The following is a 23,137-nucleotide window of genomic DNA, read 5'->3' on the forward strand; positions in this document are numbered from 1 at the left end:
TTCACACACACACACACACACACATACACACCGACACACACACAGTGGTCCCACACGTGCTTCCCATTTTTTAGAAGAGGCAAAATTGTAATAAAATATGGTTAGGTCCTTGAACTTTTGTGACAAAAAAAAAATCCCAGGCTGGATTTCACGAATTCTAAGTGATGCTTGAAGTCCTTTATCTGAAGCACTAACATCTTAATTTTTCTTTTCAAAATCGTTTGTAAGACAGTATTCGGTTTCTGTAAGAATGTTTACTACGGAGTGCAGCGTCCGAAAGTGAGTAGAAACGACGCGCGAGAAATGAGTGGATGAGAACTGGGTAGTTGATGAGAAGAGAAAGGTCGCCGGTAAGACACGAAATTCATGGTCAGTGCGAGTGAGAGAGAGGAAGGAATGTTGTAGGTAAGGCAATGAGCACGTCCATACAAAACTGGTCATGTAGCAGACGAAGAAAGAGGGCACGAGGGATTATATAGGTAAAGAAAGAGAGAGAGCACCTCCACGCACCTGCAGACCGACAAAACCACTTCCCATGCCCGCCCTCCGTCCCCTACTCCACCGCCGGGGCCCCCCCTCGCGTTATTACCATAGCCACGTGTTTTCTCTTATGTGACGGAAAGACGAGGTGGGGAGATATCGGTGGTTTATATAAAGAGCACTTACTCTTCACTACCATCAAGCAAAGTAGTTTGAAGTCTTCAACCACCATGGTCAACTGCAGCTGGTGTCGTTTACTTCTGGTGGCCAGTCTCACCTTACTGGCAACAACACAGTTCTCATCAGCCCTGCCTGCAGCAGCAGTGGCTTCACAGACTTCTACTCAAGTGAACGGGGAAGCGCGGGGACTTCAACACAGCCGTAACTCCATTCAGAATGGAGACGACTTAATGGACAATATTTACACCGACTGTCTGCGTAAAAATTCAGTCTCTTGTGTGAAATACAAGTTATTCTCATTCGTCGACAAAGTTCTGGCTAGTAAGGATAGCTTTAGTCTCACCGAGGGTGTAACGGTTGTGAAGAACCCAGGAGCTGTGGTGGACACTCAAGTGGGCGGAACTCCGAGAGCAGCTGGTGATGAAGACATCGAGTCGATGGTCGTCAACAAAGTGGAACAATTTCTCGAAACTCACTCGCTCAAGATCGACCTGAGTGGGAAAGACGTTCTCAGTGCTGTAACTTCTGCTGGCAGGGCTTTGGGAGATGTGGCTGATAGTCTTGGACTTTCCGAGGAGGACAATTCTGCTGTGGTTGGCGATGAAGGCCGAGGGAAGAAGAGTAAGTTTTGTCCAAGCAGTTAAATACAGAATTAATTAAGTTTAAAGTGCATGTCTTGGCGTACATATTTGGTGTTGGTTACAATTATTTCAGAAGTACCACATTGCTTTAATATGAATGAAAATTAATCTTAGCGAGGAAAAATACGAGAAATGACGAGTATTCGTGCACGTATTTTCCAAATATAATGAGAGCTTGGTGATGGGAATAAGTTACTTAAAATAATTATTAGGAATATTACTAATAATATTAAGGATGTATAGTGCCAGGGTTATCGTACATGACCAGATTTTTATATTGCGTAGCAGAAGTTAAACAAATACAATTTATAAAACTCAAAATTTCAGCAGGTTAGAACTTGTGCGAGTTAAAGACTAAGAAATGTAACCACACTGTTACACAGCTGATGTAATTATGTCCCAGAATTATTCTCGAAATTTCATTATGGTTAACTGTTATTATAAATGAACGAAGAATTTTATATCGTTGTAATAGACCTGTTTTAGGAATCAAAATCAAAATATCAAAATTTCTAGCTTTCAAGGGCGTATTTGGCGCAAATATTTCAATTAATTCAAGCAATAAATTCAAAATTAATATCATTTGAAGTAATATTTTGTTCGTTTTTAATTGTTTTATTGTTTTCATTATCTTAAGCAAGATATTTTAGAATACTTCTGATAATATAATATTTAACGTGTTATATCCATTGTGATTCTTCGTGGAAATATAGCAAACTGAACTAAGTGTTTAAAGTCTCTTCAACTGTAATTTGTCTTAAGATACAGCTACTTAATGGAATTTTGCCCTGAAAATTTATCTAACGTCTCAGTGAAATAATTTTAAATGCTAAACAATTGTGTAGGAATTCGAACCGGTAACCTTGTGCACAGGAGGTAAGATCTGTTATAATGAAGCATGTGTATTATACAGGTGGAAGCTATTTGGTTCTTGAATGAGTAAATATTAGTAACAACACCTGTAGATTTTTATGAAGATGTTTACCAACCATTTCACTTGGAATAACGGTACTGTCCTGCTTTAGCTTTTTGCAGACAGAATTAAATGCTAAATTAATTTGGTGTAATTTAACAATCCTTGATTAGGATTCTTCTTCTCATGCGACAGCAATAGAAACCTCATTTAACTTCCTCTTAGAATTTAAATTAGTTGGAGACATTTTTATAAAACAATATCAGAAGCCACATTAACACACAATGCTTTGGTCATGAGGAACTGAAAAATCTTTTATTAGCAACTGATTGTTAAGGGAAGTTAATCATGCTTTTTGGCCTAATGTGTTGACTTCATCCCGCTCAAAACGAACGAACCAGTTAACTATGAGGCGCCCTCGAATTATACGAGGCAGAATCAAAATTAATTTTAATGTTTACAATGTTAATAATTTACGAAGTTGTATTAGGCCAACATATTCGTTTATATCTCATATTATGTAATGTAATCGAATTCAATACTCATATAGATCCGTTCATAACTGAACAATAATTCATTCTTTTGCCCTGGTATGATTTTATTATCCCCTTCAGTGATAATCATCATTCTCTTGCTGACTTTTAACATGATCTGTCACGGGGAAAATTATAGGTCTTCAATAGATTTAATTTTGGGATCTAATGATATACAAGACATTAATGTCGACCAGAAAGTCCAAAATTCTGAGTAATAAACATAGCAACGGACTTGGCAGTGGCGGATATTGTATGCACGTCGTCAGCCGTATTGTTTGGCTTTCTTGACTGACTCCGCTGCCTCTTATATCAGATAGCTTCTTAGCCGTCTTCTCAAGGCTAAGTGAAATCAGTTTCAGCTGTTAATCAACAACTGAAATCCTTAGACCAGGTGGGAAATGAACCCAGAATCTGCGTGTAAAAGGTAGGTGTTCTACCTCTACACCATGAGGCCAACGCCAGAATTTTACAGCGATGTAAGAAAATAGTTCATAATAGTAAGAATGTGACCCCCCCCCCCCCGATATCGATTTCAGGAATATATTTCAGAACTGAACCTCGTTTCTGTAGTAAGTTTAGAACTGACCTTATTTAGTTAATATATTTACCAGTCTGAGCCTCCTTGTCTCTTTTAACGTAATTTAACTGCTGTGGTTACGGATGAATCCCACAAAGTAAAGAAAACTAACAAGCTCCACAATGTTGTCATGACGGTCACTCTAACGTTACTAAACGTCACAGATCTTTATTCTCCATTGTTATACATCCATAAACTGCAATAACTGTACGCATGGTTATGTCGACAGTCTTGTTTCGACGCCACAAGTTACGAGAAAAGTCGCAGCTGCTGAGGATCAAGTAGACCTGTTTCCTGGAAATGGTAGTTTTGTGGGGCATGGTCAAGTAACACGCATAGGCCTACTCACCTCACCTGTTAACGGAAATGCCCAGAGTGGCGCATTCAACTACGGAATCCAACTTCCGTTACGTCAGAACAGAACTTCATTCATTGCGTGTATCCGTCCTACGGTCAACAACGAAACAGTGCTTTTTTCCTCGGTCACGTTAGTTAAATTGTCTTACAGCTTAACAAGAGAGTAAGCACTTCATTGGTTCTTTTTTTTCTTGCTAGGGGCTTTACGTCGCACCGACACAGATAGGTCTTATGGCGACGATGGGATAGAAAAGGCCTAGGAGTTGGAAGGAAGCGGCCGTGGCCTTAATTAAAGTACAGCCCCAGCATTTGCCTGATGTGAAAATGGGAAACTACGGAAAACCATTTTCAGGGCTGCCGATAGTGGGATTCGAACCTACTATCTCCAGGATGCAATTGGTTCATTTTACTGTCAAAGTAAGTCCTGTTCTTACAAATACTAAATTGATCATTTTTTTGTAGTAGAGGCTTATAAATACTTCCTCGGATTGCTGGAATTAGTTCTGTATGACTCTCGCCTTCAAAACAAGCATGGTAAGTGAGAAGTAGAACCTGGATCTTTATTTTCACATTCACTTCATTGTCGCTGTTCCACCTTCACATTTTCTTAAAAATAAGTGTATTAGGAAGCCATCGTGAAATAATGTGCCACAAACACTTCAAACGACCAGAAAGATTGAGAAATTAACCAAGTAATATCAGAACATATTCTGAAATTTGGTCGAAGTTTTAAATTCCCTTTCTCAAACCCTCTACCTGTTAACAAAACAAAGAGTGTAATATCAAAGGGACAAATTTGCTTAACTTAAATTTGTAATTATTATTTTCGCTCATAGTAGTAGTTAATCCTGCCTCTTACCGGGAGGCCGAGGGTTAGATTCCCGGCCAGGTCAGGTAGTTTTACCTGCATCTGAGGGCTGCTTCGAGATCCAGTCAGCCTACGTGATTACAATTGAGGAGTTATCTGACGGTGAGTTGGCGGCCTCGGTCTAGAAAGCCAAGAATAACGGCCGAGAGGATCCGTCGTGCTGACTACACGACGCCTCATATTCTGCAAGCCTTCAGGCTGAGCAGCGGTCGCTTGGTAAGCCATGGTCCTTCGGGGCTGTTGCACCATGGGGCGGGAGGGTGGGCAGTTGTTAATGCTCTGCGGCTTTGGAGCTAATATCTGTATTCGAGGGTTCGAGAATGTTTCTCCGTGGTTTCCTATTTTCACTAAAGGTAAATGTCGGGACAGTATCTATTAATGGTCGCAGCTGATTCCTTTCATTTCTTTGCCCATCATCGTTCATTTCACCTTCATTGGGTTCTGAAACAATTTTGGCGTAAGGGCATACGGCCGTAAAAAACAAGCCACACAAATTCATCTCACCTCATCTCTGCCTCCGTAACTGGAAACGGGACCAAGGTAAGATACGTCCAGTTTCTGGCGTAGTTACATTTCAACGAAACCACCAAAAAATCTCATTTCCGCCTGCTATTTTTATGAGACTAATCAATTGAAAAAGGTTTTTCATGATGATGAGAATTTATAATGTTAAGGAGAATATAACACAGGAGTGTAATGTCATCTTTCTAGAACTTCCAGTCTGGTTCCCTCCTGATTCCTCCAACTTAGCCTAAACTTGACCGTACTCAAATTTTCTCCTGTACGGTATTCGTAGTTCACACAGCGCAGTGTCATTATTTGAGCAGCCGATATTCAACAGCCTCTAAATTCTTCATATTTTTTAGACTTATTTAGAGGAAAATATAGTGTAAAATTTCGTATTCGCAGATATCACAGGCTGGTGTTTCTTAGATATTAACGCTTTAAAGTACATTTAAAGGGAAAATTGTTTAAAAGAGAAAGAGTTCAAAATTACGAAAGTCTAACGAAAAGCAGGCCTTAAAATGCACAAGAATGCCTTGCAATAAATTAGGTCAAATTTAAACGATGCCTAACAGATCTTTTGTCATGCAGTAGTAATTATTCAATACAAAAAACAACATTTAATGGGCAGAAAAGGGACGAATGTGGAAATGATAGACGTCTACAGCATTATTAAGTCAAAAGAGGTATGCTCGCTTACCTTATGGTCTTGAGTTATAGCCTGAAACCCGAAGAGATGGTCTTGAGGACCAGGACCAAGGTATTTTACAGTTCTAAGTAACGTAAAATGTTTTCTTTCTATGTGGGGGTGGTGGTGGGGGTGGGGGTGGAAGGAATCGGAATCACCGATTGAAAATAAAAGTCAGAATATATATCATTCAAAGAACGATGATTGTCTGCTCATGAAACGAACAAAAATATTTCATATTTATTAATATTGAACAATACAACCTTGATCATCCTCACTCTACCGTAAAAATGAGGAGAAACAGTTGTGTGCTGCACATCACCAGTTATTCGTCCTCTTAAGATGTTTATACAAACACATCTGCAGTAGGTATTATATGCAAACTGCACACAAAGACATGACTGTCTAATTATGATGAAGTGACATTTTGTAATTCTATTCACATGTAACAGATGACTTTACACATAACAAATGAGCCTCGCACTTGTTAGTTCTACAGGTAACTACATATTTTAAGTTCACGACTTTACAGTTAACTGTTGCCAGAGTTCATTAGACAATTGACGATGTTATGCATTTACGAGTCCATCATGGTGTGGTAATTTCTAGATTTCCTCATACTTTATATAATACGCCGAGCTCCACTGAGATAAAACTGAGTCTTGAGATATGTATAAACAACAAACGGGCTCATAAATTGAAGCTATGCTGGAAAATAAATTAGAGTGCGCTATTATATTAGGGCACAATTTATCATGGAAACTAACTCATGGAGAAACGGGTGAGCTAATCTAATCAATGGAAGAATTAAATCAGATTAAAAGAAAATTTCTCGAATTGTTCTATGCTCGTGTTAAAAGACAGCGTGAATACTTAACAAAACAGTTAGATGATTCCAGCATGTAATACTCGTGAATACGATTAAAAGAAAACAGTAATCTCCAGCTAAAAGTATCTCCTCCAAAGTTCATCAGACTTTCTTACTGGGCAAATGTACATTAAGAAGTATTCTATTGCAAAAGAGCATATTAATGGAAATGGTATAAAAATGTTAAAGGTGATTCATACAAGGGATCGCTAATTTTTTTTGCTAGGAAGTTACAAATTCTCCTTCTCTTAACGTAAATATTGAGCTTTTAAACGACTGCTAAGGCGTTTCGATAAGACTTCGTAACAGATACAAACAAAAGATCAACTGAAACAATTTTCTATTTCATTTTTCTTTTTTTTTTTTTTGCGATTTGCTTTACGTCGCACCGACACAGATAGATCTTATGGTGACTATGGGACAGGAAAGGCCTAGAGATGGGAAGGAAGCAGCCGTGGCCTAAATTAAGGTACAGCCCCAGCATTTGCCTGGTGTGAAAATGTGAAACCACGGAAAATCATCTTCAGGGCTGCCGACAGTGGGGTTCGAACCCACTATCTCCCGGATGCGAGCTCACAGCTGTGCGCCCCTACCCGCACGGCCAACTCGTCCGGTTTTACTAATTCAAGACAAATACAAATTACTAGGGAGACTGAAAGAAATAAGGGTATCATAATATGTTCTCCCAGCTCATCTGAGACGTGTTCACATTCATAGCAGCTCAGGGAGATCACAGGCTGTGAGGATGCCCAGATATGGACATATTAAGGTCAGTGCTAGTGGCCGAGATTTTCTTTAGGAGGCCAGTACAGGAAGTTCCCGTAAGTGGATGAAGTTGAAGCTGACAATGAAGGGTAGGGGTAAGGAAGCAAGAGCGTATGGGTAGCGACACTGGATGCCGGACTGATCGAGACTTACTCCGTACTTCTCCGCCATAGCATGTAACCTACTTCCCCCTGATAGGCAATAACCGTGTTCTTTAAAGTTCTCTTGACCTTCTAGCCACGGGCACGATAACCTTGACTTAGGTCACTTCCCTCACGGGACTGGTCGGAGTTTCAGATCGTACGTACAACACAACTACGGTGACATCAATGCGCAATGGTGCAACGAACCTTCACCATACACAATTTAGAGACAAATGTCCTGTAATATTTCATGTATGATGTCTGTTAAGGCGAAACGATGTGCATATAAATGTATTTTTCTTTGCTAGTGGCTTTACGTCGCACCGACACAGATAGGTTTTATGGCGACGATGGGATACGAAAGACCTAGGAGTTGGAAGGGAACGGCCATGGCCTTGATTAATGCACAGCCCCAGCATGTGGCTGGTGCGAAAATGTGAAATCAGGAAAAACCATCTTCAGGGCTGCCGACAGTGGGATTCGAATCCACTATCTCCCGGATGCAAACTCACAGCCGTGCGCCTGAAACCGCATGGCCAACTCGCTCGGTCACATAAATATAGTCCTAAATTTCTAGGTTAATGTAGAATATATTAACAAGCCGGTTTGTTACACTTACGCGTAGTTGTGAAAGTTTTGTGAAGTTACAAGGAAGCATGAGAGCTGTCGGCTGAAGAGGAATATGGTCCCTAATATTTTTTACAGAGAATACCCCCGAAAACTTTGGTTCATTATAATGTTGTAGCATTTCTCTGAAAAAATATGTCGGTAAACTGATTATCACCTACTTTTATGCAGTGTGGTAGTTGGTTGAAGAGGAAATTGAAATAGATTGATTCGAAATTACAGCCTTAACAATTCCAATATGTTCTGATGAGGATTACTTCAATATTTTTGTGTTATATTCGGAGTTACAACAATGGATATACTTAAACGAAGTAGTGCCAAATTAATGATGTTGAAGAAGTTCCTTGGGTACTATGAAATTAATAAAATGAAGATTTTAGAAAATACAACTTTTTCTACGAATTCCGTATACATAGCGCTCAGACTGACAAGGTTTACATAAAGTCTGATCCACCGAAATATGAATACCAATATAAACTGGAAATATCTCACAAAAATTGAATCATCACACCATAACTATTTTGCTTAGAGGGAGTTAAAACGTCCTCCGTGAGTACATACCACATTAGTACAAGCAGTACGACGTGTCAATATCCACCAAAAGTAGATGGTTGTTAGCCAAACAACGTTTTGAGGCACTGCTCTTTGTCACTAGTGATGGTCGGTATCAGTGACAATGGATAATTTCGTGATCCGTGTTGGTCATTTTAGTTTCGAGGGGCAACGGAGAGAATTTACCAGTTCCTATTGTGCAATTTCAATTTGAATGGAAAGAGAAAATAGCGATTATGAGAATATAGTGGATACTTTTATGTAAAATAAATAGTAATTTAATTGAATGGTATTGGACTTCGGTCGTAGTATGGGCTTCTTGAGATATGTTGTGAGCGTTATTGGTTAAAATCTGGGAAGCAGCTGGGTAACGTGTTTCTTGCTCATTCCAATGAGCTTTCAGTGACCAATGGTGGAATAGGTACTCCTGGCCATAGAGGGACATGACTTAGGAATTATCCCTGGAACACTCGCTCTTATTCCACAGTAACTAGTATCTAGAGCATTGACTTCGCCATTCAACTATTCCGAAATGTGATTTCTCGGCAAAAATACTTACTATGATCCACAACGGCAGGAGGTAATCTGCAATAGAGTAATGAAGACTGGGTAAGGAATTAACTCATTGGATGAATCCATGGCTTTGAAGTTGCTTTGGTGGGAAGTTCATGAGGGGTGAATGAACGTTTTAATACTAGGAAAGTCTTCTATCTGAAAGGAGCACTGTGGCTTCATTCACTTTACCTGAAGTCATTAAAAGTCGAATATAAATTCAGTATTTCTCTTTCCTTTCATTGGGGCCGATGACCTTCGATGTTAGGCCCCTTAAAACAACAAGCATCATCATCATCATCATCATCATCATCATCATTTCCTTTCATTGATTATCCAGGGCTCGATCTCATTATCTTTCAGATAACCTACTCTCATCCTTTAATCAGTACATACTCAGAAGCTTATACACCGAAGGCTGAAAGGAAATTAGAAATCCGTTCTTCAAATCAGGGTAAATATAATATATTTGTTATTCCTGTGATCGATTTTCGACAATATTATAATTAGTAGAAGGAATATTTCAACTTTGTAGGACGTCGGCCAATTGTGTTTTTAACTTCGAACGTTGCACTACATTCCCCTTCATATTTTCAGGGTTCCATTTTCTCTGAAGATCATTAATGTCGGAGAGTAGAATCTTGAAAATATTCGACGAAGTATCCAGTGAAACGCTGGAAGTTATAAAACCAACCAGACTACGATCTACAAGCCGAAAAATGTATTGTACTATCATGGATCGGACTGCGCAAATGTCACAATTGAAGCTTACTGCATGAAATTTATCAAAAATGTGGAGATATTGAGGTTCATTGCCGAATTATCAACAGATAAAGGCAAACAATTAATCAATGAGAATTACATCAGTCAGTCCCGTTAACGTGTGGTATGAAAGAAGACGTCTGCTTGTAACAAATCATAACAACAGTGAATGAAAGACAGGCAGGTACTCAACTTTCGGTTTCAGCCAAGTTAGTATTCTTCTCCTGTCAGTGATCATTGCACTTGACACTGCATTGCAGTCACATCCGGTGCGCTCCACTTTGCATGACGCAACCACCGGAGAAAGGTGCCAATTACAGCTACAGATCAGTCCAAACACAAGGAAAGTGTTTTCATTTCATTTCATCCTAGAGTAAACACGTAGATAATCATGCTAAGAAATTGCATACTTCACAGGAGATTACGTGTAATTCGGTCGGAGACAGCTACACAACCGAGAAATCAATATTTCAAGGTGGTAATCCTGACTGGTTCGTTTTTATTACCCCAGTGTATGATTCGTTAGAATGTGGAACGGATACTGTCGTATAGCAAATTTAACATGCATTTTGTATCATACGACGGCCACAGTAGATGGGAATGTATAGACCATTAACACATCACATCGTTTCAAAAAAAAAGTATGAAAGAAGGGAAGGAATTTACAAGTACAGTTTGTGGGATGTCGGGAGTTTAAGTATTGTAATTATCTGTTAGCCTCTAGAGGAAGCCACAGTTCTTGGACAGTGAGCATACACAGAGGTGACGAAGTGCTTGGAATTTATTCATAGACAACATCCTTTCTGACTAAACAGAAATATCTTTACATTATCAGGGCAGACGAAAAGTAAATTACCTCTTTTGCCTCTATGGGGAAAGGAACTGGCCACCCTACCGCACGTAAACTCCGGCTCAGGAACACCTTTGCGGAGGTTCGGACCTGTCTTCGGGCAGAATAACCCTTACCTTTTGCCAACGGCCGTAGCCGTGTTGAAACACCGGATCCCGTGAGATCTCCGAAGTTAAGCAACATTCGGCGTGGTCAGGAGTTGGATGGGTTGCCACGCGCTGTTGGTGCGGGGGGGGGAGCGGAAAGGAACTGGCCACCCTACCGCACGTAAACTCCGGCTCAGGAACACCTCTGCGGAGGTTCGGACCTTTCTTCGGGCAGAATAACCCTTACCTACCTCTATGGGAAGGATCAGAACTTTTCATAGTGGCGACACTATTTTACAGAGAAATATACCGGTGAAAAAGGGCAGAATTTAAAGTGATACGAGACTAAATTTTCTCTACGAGAGTGCCAGGCCTCACATGACCTGTTCTGACATTTTCATAAGGACCTGCCTACTTTTCTGTACAGTAAGAATATTTCATATTTCTTGACGCCTGATAAAGGCTCTTTGTTTCAGAACCAGGGTAAAATGTACATCTATAACTTTACCTCATATTCAGTGTCATGGCTTCTACCCTTTAAGTAAAAGTAGTTGATGAAAATTGACCACATTTTACTAATTGTTCATGTTTTAGTCATATTCATACCATTAAAATGTTCCTTAATTGTTTTCAAGTTTTTCAAAGGTCCATATTTCATTTTAGGGACACATAAGAGATTTTCGCCTTACAAATTTCATTTCAAAAAGCTGAAATACCGAGTTATGTATACTGTAAATCATTTTTCGGATTATTCCAAAATATATAAACTGCGGATTTGACAACATTCTGAATATGAAATTCATAGTAGTACTCAGCATATGTGAAAAGATTTGGGAAAATCTGAATTGCCGATGCTTTGACAAGTCTACACTTTAGTTTCAAAGTTATTTTAAATTGCATCTCTGGGAGGATTGTGTAATTAGAAAAGTACTTAGAGTGTAAAGGAAAGAAAGTGTCTGCCACCCTATATAATGACGTACACGTAGTGGTAATAATGATAATGGCGTATAGCCTCCGGAGAGGCCTGGTGCGGGTCTTTTTCTCGTAGATGGTCTATTAGGCGACCTGTATGTCTGTGAAGATGAGAGCCCTACCTAGGATGATTTCTAATGCTGAATACACCACACACACCCAGCCTTCAAGCCACTGGAATTAACCTATTAAGGTTAAAATCCCCAACCCGGCCGAGAATCGAACCCGGGACCCTCTGAACCGAAGATCAATACGCTGACCATTCAGCCAACGAGTCGGACACAAGTAGTGGTGATAACAACTGTATTATTATCGGCACGACGAAGAACAGAAGAAATCTTATGAATATTATTTTTTTTAAAAATCATTCGTAGTCAAAATATTTGTTTTATTAAACTGAGGTATACTTTGTTTGGTTCATGCTTACTTCAATACTTTACGTATAGGCTTATTCATTTAGGCATGCATAACAACACACTTCTCCAAGTCTCTTCATTTCCGTATGCACTTTACACAGAAGACAGTACTAACTCGTAGAGAAAACTTCATTCCTTACGTTGGTAGTACTTCTACGGCTGCCTCGAGTGATATATTTGATTCATCATACACGGTTTCATAGTTTCAGTATTTAAATCGAATTGCTTTGGCCATATTATCGGCTATTTGGCATCTTAATGGCAACTGCTGAACTAAAACTGTAGTACAAATTTCTTCAGTGCTTGAATTGTACACAAATATACAGAATTTGTTCTCATCAAAATAGCTTTAATTAGGAATAATAATAAAGTCCATTTAATATTTAAATGTAGGGCAATTTGCATGCAAAGGCTTTGAATGACATTCAGCGTTTTAATTGCGGTGGGTTCTGAGATATGGATCAGCAAGTAATTTTCTTGTTTTGCATGACTATCAATATTGTGACCATGGTCACGGACCTCCAGTTATACATAGAATCCAAACCACAAAGACCTGACTTTCCATTTTAATACTCCCACATGCATTACCCTTGATTGCCTAGGTGATAAGTAGACAGGTATATTTAACGTTGATGTCAACTCTTTAAAACCTATCCACTTTTGTGCTTATAGAAAAGGCCGCCAAGATCCTGCTGCCCCTTCTGCTGGCCCTGAAGTTGAAGGCAGCGGCTCTGATTCCTCTGGCACTGGGAGCCATCGCTCTGATTGCGGGTAAGGCCTTGCTCATCGGTAAGATCGCCCTCCTACTGGCTGCGATCATCGGCCTCAAGAAACTGCTGTCGCAGCAGAAGACGGTCACGTATGAGATTGTAGCCCATCCTCACCATACCAGCAGCCACGGAGGTGGTCACGGAGATGCCTACTCGGCCATTGGTGGAGGTGGCGGTTATGGAGGAGACATCGGCGGAGGCGGCTACGGTGGCAGCGCTTCTGGTGGCCACGGTGGTTGGGGACGAAGCCTGGACGCTCAACAAATGGCGTACAGGGGATATCCACAGCAGTGAACAAACCTTCAAGTGAGTATCTTGACAGAGCATCTGATAATGTCCACACTAAATTAGATTTCCAACAAAAGGTACACAGTCCTCCTTCGCCTTCAAACTCTCTGAAGTGGAGAGATCTTTACCCTTAAGTTAGTAATTATACCAAACTGGCTTGGAAAATTTCGTTTTCCTTCGATAATAACGTGAAGTGTTGAAAATGTAACTCTTCTTAGAAATCTTGCAACCATTCATATATTTTGTTGAGATTTCTAAACTGGCATATTACTTACAGGCTTAGGAGTTCCGCAAAGTGTCACTTTCAGATATCTTCAATGCACAAAACGAATCAAAGCTAAGATTTACACATCTGAAAATGTAGATTTACTTGAAGAATCAGATTTTGTTTCCAAATTAGTGTTAGCATCACTGTTGACGTTACGAACCAAACTATGGAGGGCATTTTTACAGAAGTACATGAGAGGCTTAACCTCTCTGTGCATCACGGGCAGAGTTTCGGTCTTCTAATCCCAATATCGCTCAAACCTGACAGAGATAGCCGAAGTTTTGAAGGTCGGAGCAAAGTCCATTCGACACTGCTTGCCGGTAAGTAGATCTCTGGCGACACATTTGGTGTTGAGGTGACAGAATTAACTAGAATTCAGCCACAGATCATCAAACAGAGATCTGGTTTACTGTGCTATCTGTTCGAGTGAGATGGAACTTTGAAATTGGCGTGCAGGCAGCCTGCATGGTGTGAAATTAAAATGCTTGCACGTGGCAATAGGGAATATACGATTATTATTATTATTATTATTATTATTATTATTATTATTATTATTATTATTATTATTATTATTATTATTATTATTATTATTAATATTATCAGCACCATAGGGTTTAAAGCCTGTTCATTCATATTTTGTTATTATCTCACGAAACTAGACCACTAAAATAATGAAGGGAACCTTTCTACTTTCATATATCGCACAAATTGTACTTCAACCGCTGCTTCGGTCTTCAGTTTCGACAAACATATCCCACATGAAAGATATTTTAATGAATGTTATAGTCAGTGTAGTTAATAACTTTGAAAAAGGAAAACAATTTTTCGGACATAGCCTAGACATTTCTATTGCAACCAATATGAAGGCAAATTTCTCGGTAGAAGGAAACACAGAAAGCCAAGAGAGGAAATAATCAAAAATCCCCTATTTGAATGGGATATAATACATACTTTCAAATGAAGATAGGTTTATTGATTTAATTGTATGGTGTCATAGTAGATACAGATGGTGGTTCTGCATAGATAAACATGGCGCCAACGATAAGGCAAGTTGCTTTACGTCGCACTGACACAGACAGATGTTATGGCGACGACGGGAGAGGAAGGAGCTAGGAGTGGGAATGAAGCGGTCGTGGACTTAATTAAGGTACAGCCCCAGCATTTACCTGGTGTGAAAATGAGAAACCCCGAAATACCATGTTCAGGGCTACCGACAGTGGGGTTCGAACCCACTATCTTCCGAATACTGGATACTGGCCACAATTAAGAGACTGACCAACGATAAGGTGCGGCTTCTGCTTGGTCGTATTGCTATAGTTACTATCTAAAACGCAAATTATTATATAAGTCATTAATAATGTGTATATTTACGTAACTTACTAAGGAAGTGGCTAAAAGCAGCACATAATATAGTCCTGACTTTTAACTGAGCGTTATTTGATACTTAGCCGTATGGGTGTATCGGATTCCGTGCTAACTAAACTAATCGCTGCGCTTCCCACCAATCGATAAATAGTTCCCCTTTCTCAGAACAGAAGGTCATGTACGACGAACTCGTAGCAGCACTACCTTCCACGATACTTATACTTCAAAAAGGGAATGCAGATTTCGTGGATGTTACTTTTCTGCCTTATCGACATTTTCAGCTTCATCGATTCTGTTTGTTTCATAACTATGAATATACACAGTATTATAATGCTTCTTCATCGCTCAACATCTACAAATCGATTGAATCGATGAAATAATGGTCCATAACAGTCTTTATCTCCTCATTTCAAGTGTCCGCTCGCTGTTGTTCCCACCCGTTTATGCAATCAATCATTCTGGCTATTTTCATGTATCTTACTTCCAGCCTGTGAATAAGATACTATGAGTCTACCCAATTTTCTTCCCTGACCTGAAAACAAAGCTGTGTTAGAACCACTTCATCCGATACCTCTTCGGCTGCTTACAGATTACTGCAATAACTTTTGTACTAATAGATCCAATTTTACTTAAAGTATGACCATCCCGGGAGAGTGACTCATCATACCTCTCGCAATATCATATTCTTTAACTGATAATTCAACATTTTAGGTTTGTTCCCAACTGAGAAACATAGCCTTTGAAGTTGTACATTTCATATCATAATCATTTCATTCATTTTCAGGTTCTCAGGTATTGGACTGCTACGTTTTGAACACAGTCTGTCATCAAAACGTTTGATAAATTGTTGGCATGTTTCACGGTATTTCCAAACAAATGAATTCCTCCCTGCCGTTCTATAGGCTACATTTCTGCAAATGATTCCTGTTAAATTTAACAAATAACGTTGATTTCCTTTGTATATTTAGTCGTGGAATGATCACATAATTTCTGTTTCAGTATATGGTCTCTTACATGATCATGCACAACACGAAACATTCTTTCCAGCGAAGGAAGAAGTGTATTCATGTATTCATCTGTGTTCTACAGTCGGGCTTTCCAACCAACTCTTGGCATCGATTGCTAACGCGAGAAGTAGTCCATAATTCAAAGAATGTACTGAGTTGTACATTTCTGTGATACGCCTTACTACATCATGGCTTCCTCTATCGCGATGTATTTTTATAAATCATAGGTTAATGAAGTTACATTCAAGAAAGTTATTTTTTGCAAGTTGCTTTACGTCGCACATGCACAGATAGGTCTTATGGTGACGATGAGACAGGAAAGGGCTAGGAGTGAAAAGGAATCGGCCGTGGCATTAATTAAGGTATATCCCCAGCACTTTCCCGGGGTGAAAATGGGAAAACACGGAGAACCATCTTCAGGGGTGCTGACAGTGGGGTTCGAACCCACTATCTCACGAATACTGGATACTGGCTGCACTTAAGAGAGCTCAGTAAAGAATGTTAGGGCGACTTTTCAGAATCTTAATCCTGTGAAGACGGAAAGGAGTAGCTACGTTTTGCAAATAGAAATAAATGTTATTTTTCTAATTAACTTAACTAACTTAATTATTGGGTTAGTACAGTTTTGTCGGGGAAAAATATACTTCTCCCCACCAGTTCTTTAATTATGCGAGAAATAATTCCAGCACAGCCTATTTCTGTATTAACCCCGTAAGCGCATGCGAATAGAGCACAAGATGAACCGACAATGAACTGCGTATTGGAAAGAACCTCCCCTCATTGAAGTTGAATGCTCCAGTGATATGATCTCAGAGCTCAATTTTCTGGTGCTAGAAAGACGTGTGCGATGATTTCTGGATTTAGGACTCATATGTTATAAACGAGTGTGAAATGTGCTACATTGGGCGCACGGGCATGGGTCGAGAGTAACTTCAGACCATGAATCAGCGTTCTGGAACACATTACAGCTAGCACCACATCAGACAAGCTGCAGTAGCCTGAAGGCAGTAGTGTCAGATGGAACCAGATAACGAGGCGGGTTTACTTCAAAGAAATGCGTGCCGCTTGAATGAGTCGTGATGACGTGTGGTGGTTTATCATGGCACACTAACTCACCACTTGCCATTCTTATCTCAACGTAGGCAAAGCTCACTATATATCCTCCTCAGAACCGAACATAAATATACCTTCTCGAGCTCCTATAAGATACTGCCATTATGTCCATTTGTAGTAGCAGTTCGATATTTAATAAAAATTAAACCCATAGTTCGCAGATACAATATTTCCACATGCGTGGTCCTTAAATCTGAGCTATTTCTAGCAAAATGAAATAATTTCGGAATTATTATAGAAAAAAATATATTTTTTATCAACTGATTCTGAGCCCAGCGCTGTGTTCCTAGGAAGAAAGGCCTTTAACTTCCAGTAATTCTAATCTTCGAATGGGGCCGCAAATATTGACGTAGAATGCCTATCGCGTGATGGAGATTATCTGGCCAATATGGGTGTGAATTTTTACTGTTCACACTGTATTTCTTAATTTTGATCAAACTTTCATTTCTTAAGACAAAAGCGATAAAGAATACTCCTCTGATATGAGAAGTGACATTCATATGGAAACAGATCGAGTTCGATGTTACGGGCGGAATTTAAATCATTATTTGTACCACGCAGAATCTTGGGACCGGAGCTTCATAATTACCAGAGGCCGGATGCATGTTTATACATTAGAATGTGAACTACATATGCTAGCCCGTACAGCAGTTGTGCGTTGAGATTTGCATAAATATTGGGGCCCAGCCTATTCTAACCCCTAGAAGTTATGTTACTCTCATTACATTACGGAAGATGGGCTCAGAAATCACCTGACAATGCTCGGCGCCTTAACTTTCAGACGCTACCAATAAGCCTTGCGATGCTCGACATCGATGACTTCGGACTTTTCGAAATTTTCTGACAAGCCACTGTATTCTTCTGAATGCATTTTCAATATAATTTTAAAGGAAATCAATGTCCATATGTCACGACATTTTGCGAAGGAAATAATTTACACTTCTGCACGTCACAATTTTCTCAAACTTAACTCTTTCACTTACTGAGACGAATCAAACGACACGCCACACGATGTATTGCCATTTTTGGACTGTTATCCGCGTGTCATGGCGATTTTACTGCCTGAAGGTCACAGCGCAGTTACATCACTCTATGACCAAGGGAGGAATGAAAGGATAGTTAAAAGTGAGTGTCCTGATACACGTAAATTGAGGCAATGCCAGGACTCGGCTAAGGGCTCTGTGGACTCCTAATCATCCTCCAGAGTTAAGGGCCTGTAGTGCCGATTTTAATCGCCTCTTACGACAGACAGGGAATACCGTATATGAATACACAATATAATAATAGAGTGATCCAAAAAGTAACTGCATCTACTTCAAATATTTAACAACTCCGTTATGGTACTGTAACATTAACTTGACTTGTTTCTTTCTTTACAGAGTCCTTGTGCGCAGAATCCTGTGAAGTGAAGTCCACAAAATTCATGTGCTCATCGAAGGACAGAGGGCGAGCTGCATCTCTCCTGTGTACAATATTTATGCTGTTAATTTATTAAATAATTTCTCTATGAAGAATCCATCCAGTACCGCAATACTCAGAAAAAGAATTTCAAGTGAAAGAGTTTATTATTTATTGATTAAATAATTTATATTTATTGATATAAATTTATTTAGTTATTTTATATATATATTTATAACTGTAATTTATTGGTATACTTTTTCATTTATTTGACATTTCTGTACGAATCCAATGACTACTTTAAGGTGATATTCACGGCAAGGACTGAAATGCGACACCAAAGACTACATGACTCTATGACTGTGAAGATATGACACTTCGTCATGAACTATTCTACCTAGACATGTTTTTACCTTTTACAGTACTAATTGTATCATATACAAACTACAGTACAAAGCACTCTCTTTAATTGACCTTCACTGAAGACTAGATTAAGTTTCACGAGTCAACGACTTCAATTTGTGATATGTTTTATAAAATAGTAAGTATGCTTTCCAGCTCCCTTTGTCATGCAGAAACTAACCTCTAATCTGAGTTTTCCAACACTTTAACAATCACAATAGTTACTTCATGCTCACACATATTCTTGCTGTACATTATGCAACTGAACTTCTTGTGATCAATCTCTCAATCTCACTCTGGTGCCTAGTGAAGTGACTCTTTGCTCCCTCCCTACAGCTTACCGACATCAATAACATAAAACATGACATTACTCAACGAGGCCAAAGATCCCACAAGATTACCCATGACTCTCAGGTTTTATCTTCCATTAATAGGTTACATAGCCGTCAGTAACGAATATCTCACAAATACTTGCCAGTTATACCACAACATATTTCTCTCTTCCTTATGAAGTTATCTTTTACATTAAGCATACCGTATTTCTTGAACTATAGTCTCGTATTCTTCTCTAACATCTTACTTGACAAGTGATAAAATCCTTCTGTAAATAATTCTTCATTTAACGTGTAATATACTGTGACCTGTGAATATCAAATGACGAATGAAAGATGATCTATTGACTGATGGGTTTACAACATTGACAAACAATTTTATTTTATTACATTGCAATGCTCTTATATTGTTAATAGTTATTCTTGTTTTTTAAATAAAATATTTTTCATATAATTAGTCGTTTTGATCCCCACCCTATCATATTCATAATGAACTAGTCAACCAGTAAAAAAAAGGAGGCTTACAAAAGTTGGGCTGCAGATTAACCTTACGAAGACCGAATGTCGAGAATACGGTGGCGAATTGGACACCGTAATCCTATAAAATGGAACCACTACTTATAAAGTCCTCAGGGTTTCACTATGTTGGCTGCTGCTAACGGTGACCCGCTGTTGGGTTCCTAGTTAAATTCGCGTTACATCTTCTGTGACCATAAGATTCCGCAGCAGTTGAAATCCAAAGTATTCCTCTCCGTTGTCCACCTCGTAGTAGAACAAAACAGTATGACCTGACGCTCCATGAGAATGTGACGATGGTCTGTGGCTATCTCGACACTGGACCATGATTTATCTAGAATGCTCTTAAAGTTGACCCCAAACCACACAAGCTGAGGGAAGTGAAGCTGCGCTGAAATGGGCGTGTTACAAGCCCACCGTACAACATGCATTCGTGTCCGGTCCTGATGGACAGCGCTCCAGATGAAAACCTAAAACTAAAAAGCGGTCGTTGGATTGCTAACGAGAACTGTAGTCGTACAACCTAGGGATATAACAAACCTAGTGAAGAAAAGGTCAGGATTCCGAAAGGCGAACACAGCACTGTGACGGAATAATGCCTTGAAAGAAGAGAAAGACGTGCTCATAAACTAGTCTATTTTAAAGGTTAATTTCCAAAGGTATGTTAGAGAGGTGGAGATGTCTTTAGAGAGTAGTTCATGTTAAAGCTATAGCTATCGACGGAGGGAATGTAGGCACCCTCGAGACTTGAAGACAAAAAATGGAAACATATTTGGCTCATTCAGTCGTGACAAAGTGGGTATTAAAGCTGGAGTGAAACTAATTAGTTAGTCACCATTGATCTCTATTTAGGGCAGTCGCCCAGTTGGAAAATTGAATATCTGTTGTTTATCTAGGCTTTTCTTAGATAATTCAAAATAATTTGGAAATTTATTGAACATTTCCATTTGTAAATTATTCCAGTCGCTTACTCTTGTTCTTATAAACAAATATTTACCCCCAATTTGTCCTCTTGAATTCCAACTTTATCTTCATATTGCGATCTTTCCTACATTTAAAAACACCACTCAGACTTATTCGTCTACTAATGTCATTCTATGCGATATCTTCACTGACAGTTCGGAACATACCACTTTGTCGAGCAGTTCGTCTCCTTACTCTCAAGTCTTCCCAGCCCCAGCTTCGCAACATTTTCGTAACGCTACTCTTTTGTTGGAAATCACCCAGAACAAATCGACCTGCTTTTATTTCGAATTTTCCAGTTATCGAATCAAGTAATCCTGGTGAGGGTCCCATACACAGGAACCATACTCTAGTTGGGGGTCACACATGCACTGTTCTTTACATCCATACCACAACCCCTAAATACCGTCATAACCATGTGCAGAGTTCAGTATCCTTTATTTACAATCCCGTGTATGTGGTTATCCCAATTATGATCTTTCCTTCATATTAACACCTAGGTACGTACAGTGATTCCCCATAAGGAACTTTCACCCCATCAATTCAGTAATTAAAAGTGAGAGGACTTTTCCTATCAGTGAAATTCACAACCTGATTTTTAACCCGTTTTCCATCATATATCGATCTCACAACATCGTTGAGGTCTTTTTGCAGTTGCTCACAATCTTGTAACTTACGATACACAATAACATCATCGCAAAAAGCCTCATTCTCTTCATGGCTCAGCCTAGTTCAGTTCCCTCACTTTAAGTTCATACCCCACAGACTACCAATTCAAAGTCTAGAAGTTGATGGTGACTGTCTTTGCAAAAAAAAAAAAAAAAAAAAAAAAAAAAAAAAAAAAAAAAAAAAAAACTGACCTATCTGGGAAGTGGAGAATTTTGTTCGAGCACCGTGAATGTGAGAAGCTGTAGTGCCCATTGTAACAATTAAGGTACCAGTGGTGTGTGTATGTCATAAAGTCCAGGCACTTGAATTAGCCGTTATGATGGTGGTTTGGAATTTTCATTTACATGTGCGCACTAACTCGGTCATGGAGTGAGTTACTGTTTGACCCAGAGGCGAAGCTCATTTCTACACCCAGTGTAATGACTGCCTGTTGTGTAGTGTTTGATGTGTCGGCGCATAGCGGACTCATGTCAAGTAAGAGGAACGGGTCTGCTACTAATTACAATATCGTGAGAAAATCTGATGCAATGTATCCTTTCACCATTCATTTTTATTCCTCTTGTTTTTTCCTCCATGTTTTGTATAAGAAGTAACGTTTCTAATTTTATTCTTAGCTTCTTCGACCTTTATAACTAAGTTTTAAAATTATAAACCAAAAAGTCTGCAAACATATCATTAAGTTCCACAATACTGAAAATAAGTTACTGGCCACATTTAGATGAAATGTTAACACTTTCTTGATTAGAACTGTATTAATCAGCCTTTAGTATATAGGCCTAGTGTAAAACTACACAAACCCAGCCTACGAGGTTAGGGCACGCAGCTAGTAGCTTTCAGTCGGGAGATATAAACCACTGTCATAGCCACTGTCGGCAGACCTGATACATTTTTACGTGGTTTCCCATCTTCACATCAGGCAAATGCTGGGGATGAAAATTAATTAAAGCCACGGCCGTTTTCTTTCTACTCCTCACCCTTTCCCGTCCCGTCGTCGCCATAAGACCTATCTGCTTCGGTGCGACGTAGAGCAACTTGTAAAAAAAAAAAAAAAAAAAAAAAAAAAACAAACATAGAATTAAAAATAGTTCGGTAAGCTCTCTCTTCCCTAAAGGGGATTTTCCTAGCCATGATACACTAATTCTGTCATTTATTTTCATATGCAAATTTCATGTGACTATTCCTGAATGTATCATAAAATTTTGAATTACAATTCTTTTTTTTTCTTAATCCGTTTATCCTCCAGGGTTGGTCCCTCCCTCCGACTCAGCGAGGGATCCCACCTCTGCCTCCTCAAGGTCTGTGTCCTAGAGTGTGGGACTTTATGTCGGGGAAATACAACCGGGATGGAGGACCAGTACCTCGCCCAGGCGGCCTCACCTGCTATGCTAAACAGGGGCCTTGTCGCGGTGGGAAGCTTTGACGGAGTAGACAGGGAAGAGGGAAGGAAGCAGGCGTGGCTGTAAGTTAGGTACCATCCTGGTTATTTACCTGGAGGAGAAGAGGGAAAACACAGAAAACAACTTCGAGGATGGCTGAGGAGGGAATAGAACCCCTTTATACTCAGTTGACTTACCGAGGTTGAGTGAACCCCTTTCCAGAACTCGTACCAGTTTTCAAATTTCGTGGCTGAGCCGGGAATCGAACCCGGGCCACCGGGGATGGCAGCTAATCACACTAACCACTACACCACAGAGGTGGACGGTCGAAAT

The 23,137-nt window shown here is 39.5% G+C and overlaps 1 protein-coding gene across 1 annotated transcript; it reads left to right on the forward strand.

Annotated features, from left to right (window-relative positions):
- Nucleotides 1-835: 835 nt before the first annotated feature.
- Nucleotides 836-18,671, forward strand: LOC136877087 (keratin, type II cytoskeletal 1). The gene is made up of 3 exons (XM_067150904.2): nt 836-1,281; nt 13,010-13,413; nt 18,528-18,671. The coding sequence occupies exons 1-2, from the start codon at nt 891-893 to the stop codon at nt 13,399-13,401; spliced, it is 783 nt and encodes a 260-aa protein (XP_067007005.1). The 5' UTR covers nt 836-890; the 3' UTR covers nt 13,402-13,413; nt 18,528-18,671.
- The last annotated feature ends 4,466 nt before the right edge of the window (nt 18,672-23,137 follow it).

This window comes from Anabrus simplex, chromosome 7, assembly GCF_040414725.1.
Source record: "Anabrus simplex isolate iqAnaSimp1 chromosome 7, ASM4041472v1, whole genome shotgun sequence".
In the NCBI taxonomy this organism is placed as follows: domain Eukaryota; kingdom Metazoa; phylum Arthropoda; class Insecta; order Orthoptera; family Tettigoniidae; genus Anabrus; species Anabrus simplex.

What these genes read in the sequence shown, in the direction of transcription:
- LOC136877087 (XM_067150904.2), top strand. Translation starts at nt 891, where the DNA reads ATGGACAATATTTACACCGACTGTCTGCGTAAAAATTCAGTCTCTTGT. An exon ending in TGAAGGCCGAGGGAAGAAGA is followed by an intron (nt 1,282 to 13,009) that starts GTAAGTTTTGTC and finishes TTGTGCTTATAG; the next exon opens with AAAAGGCCGCCAAGATCCTG.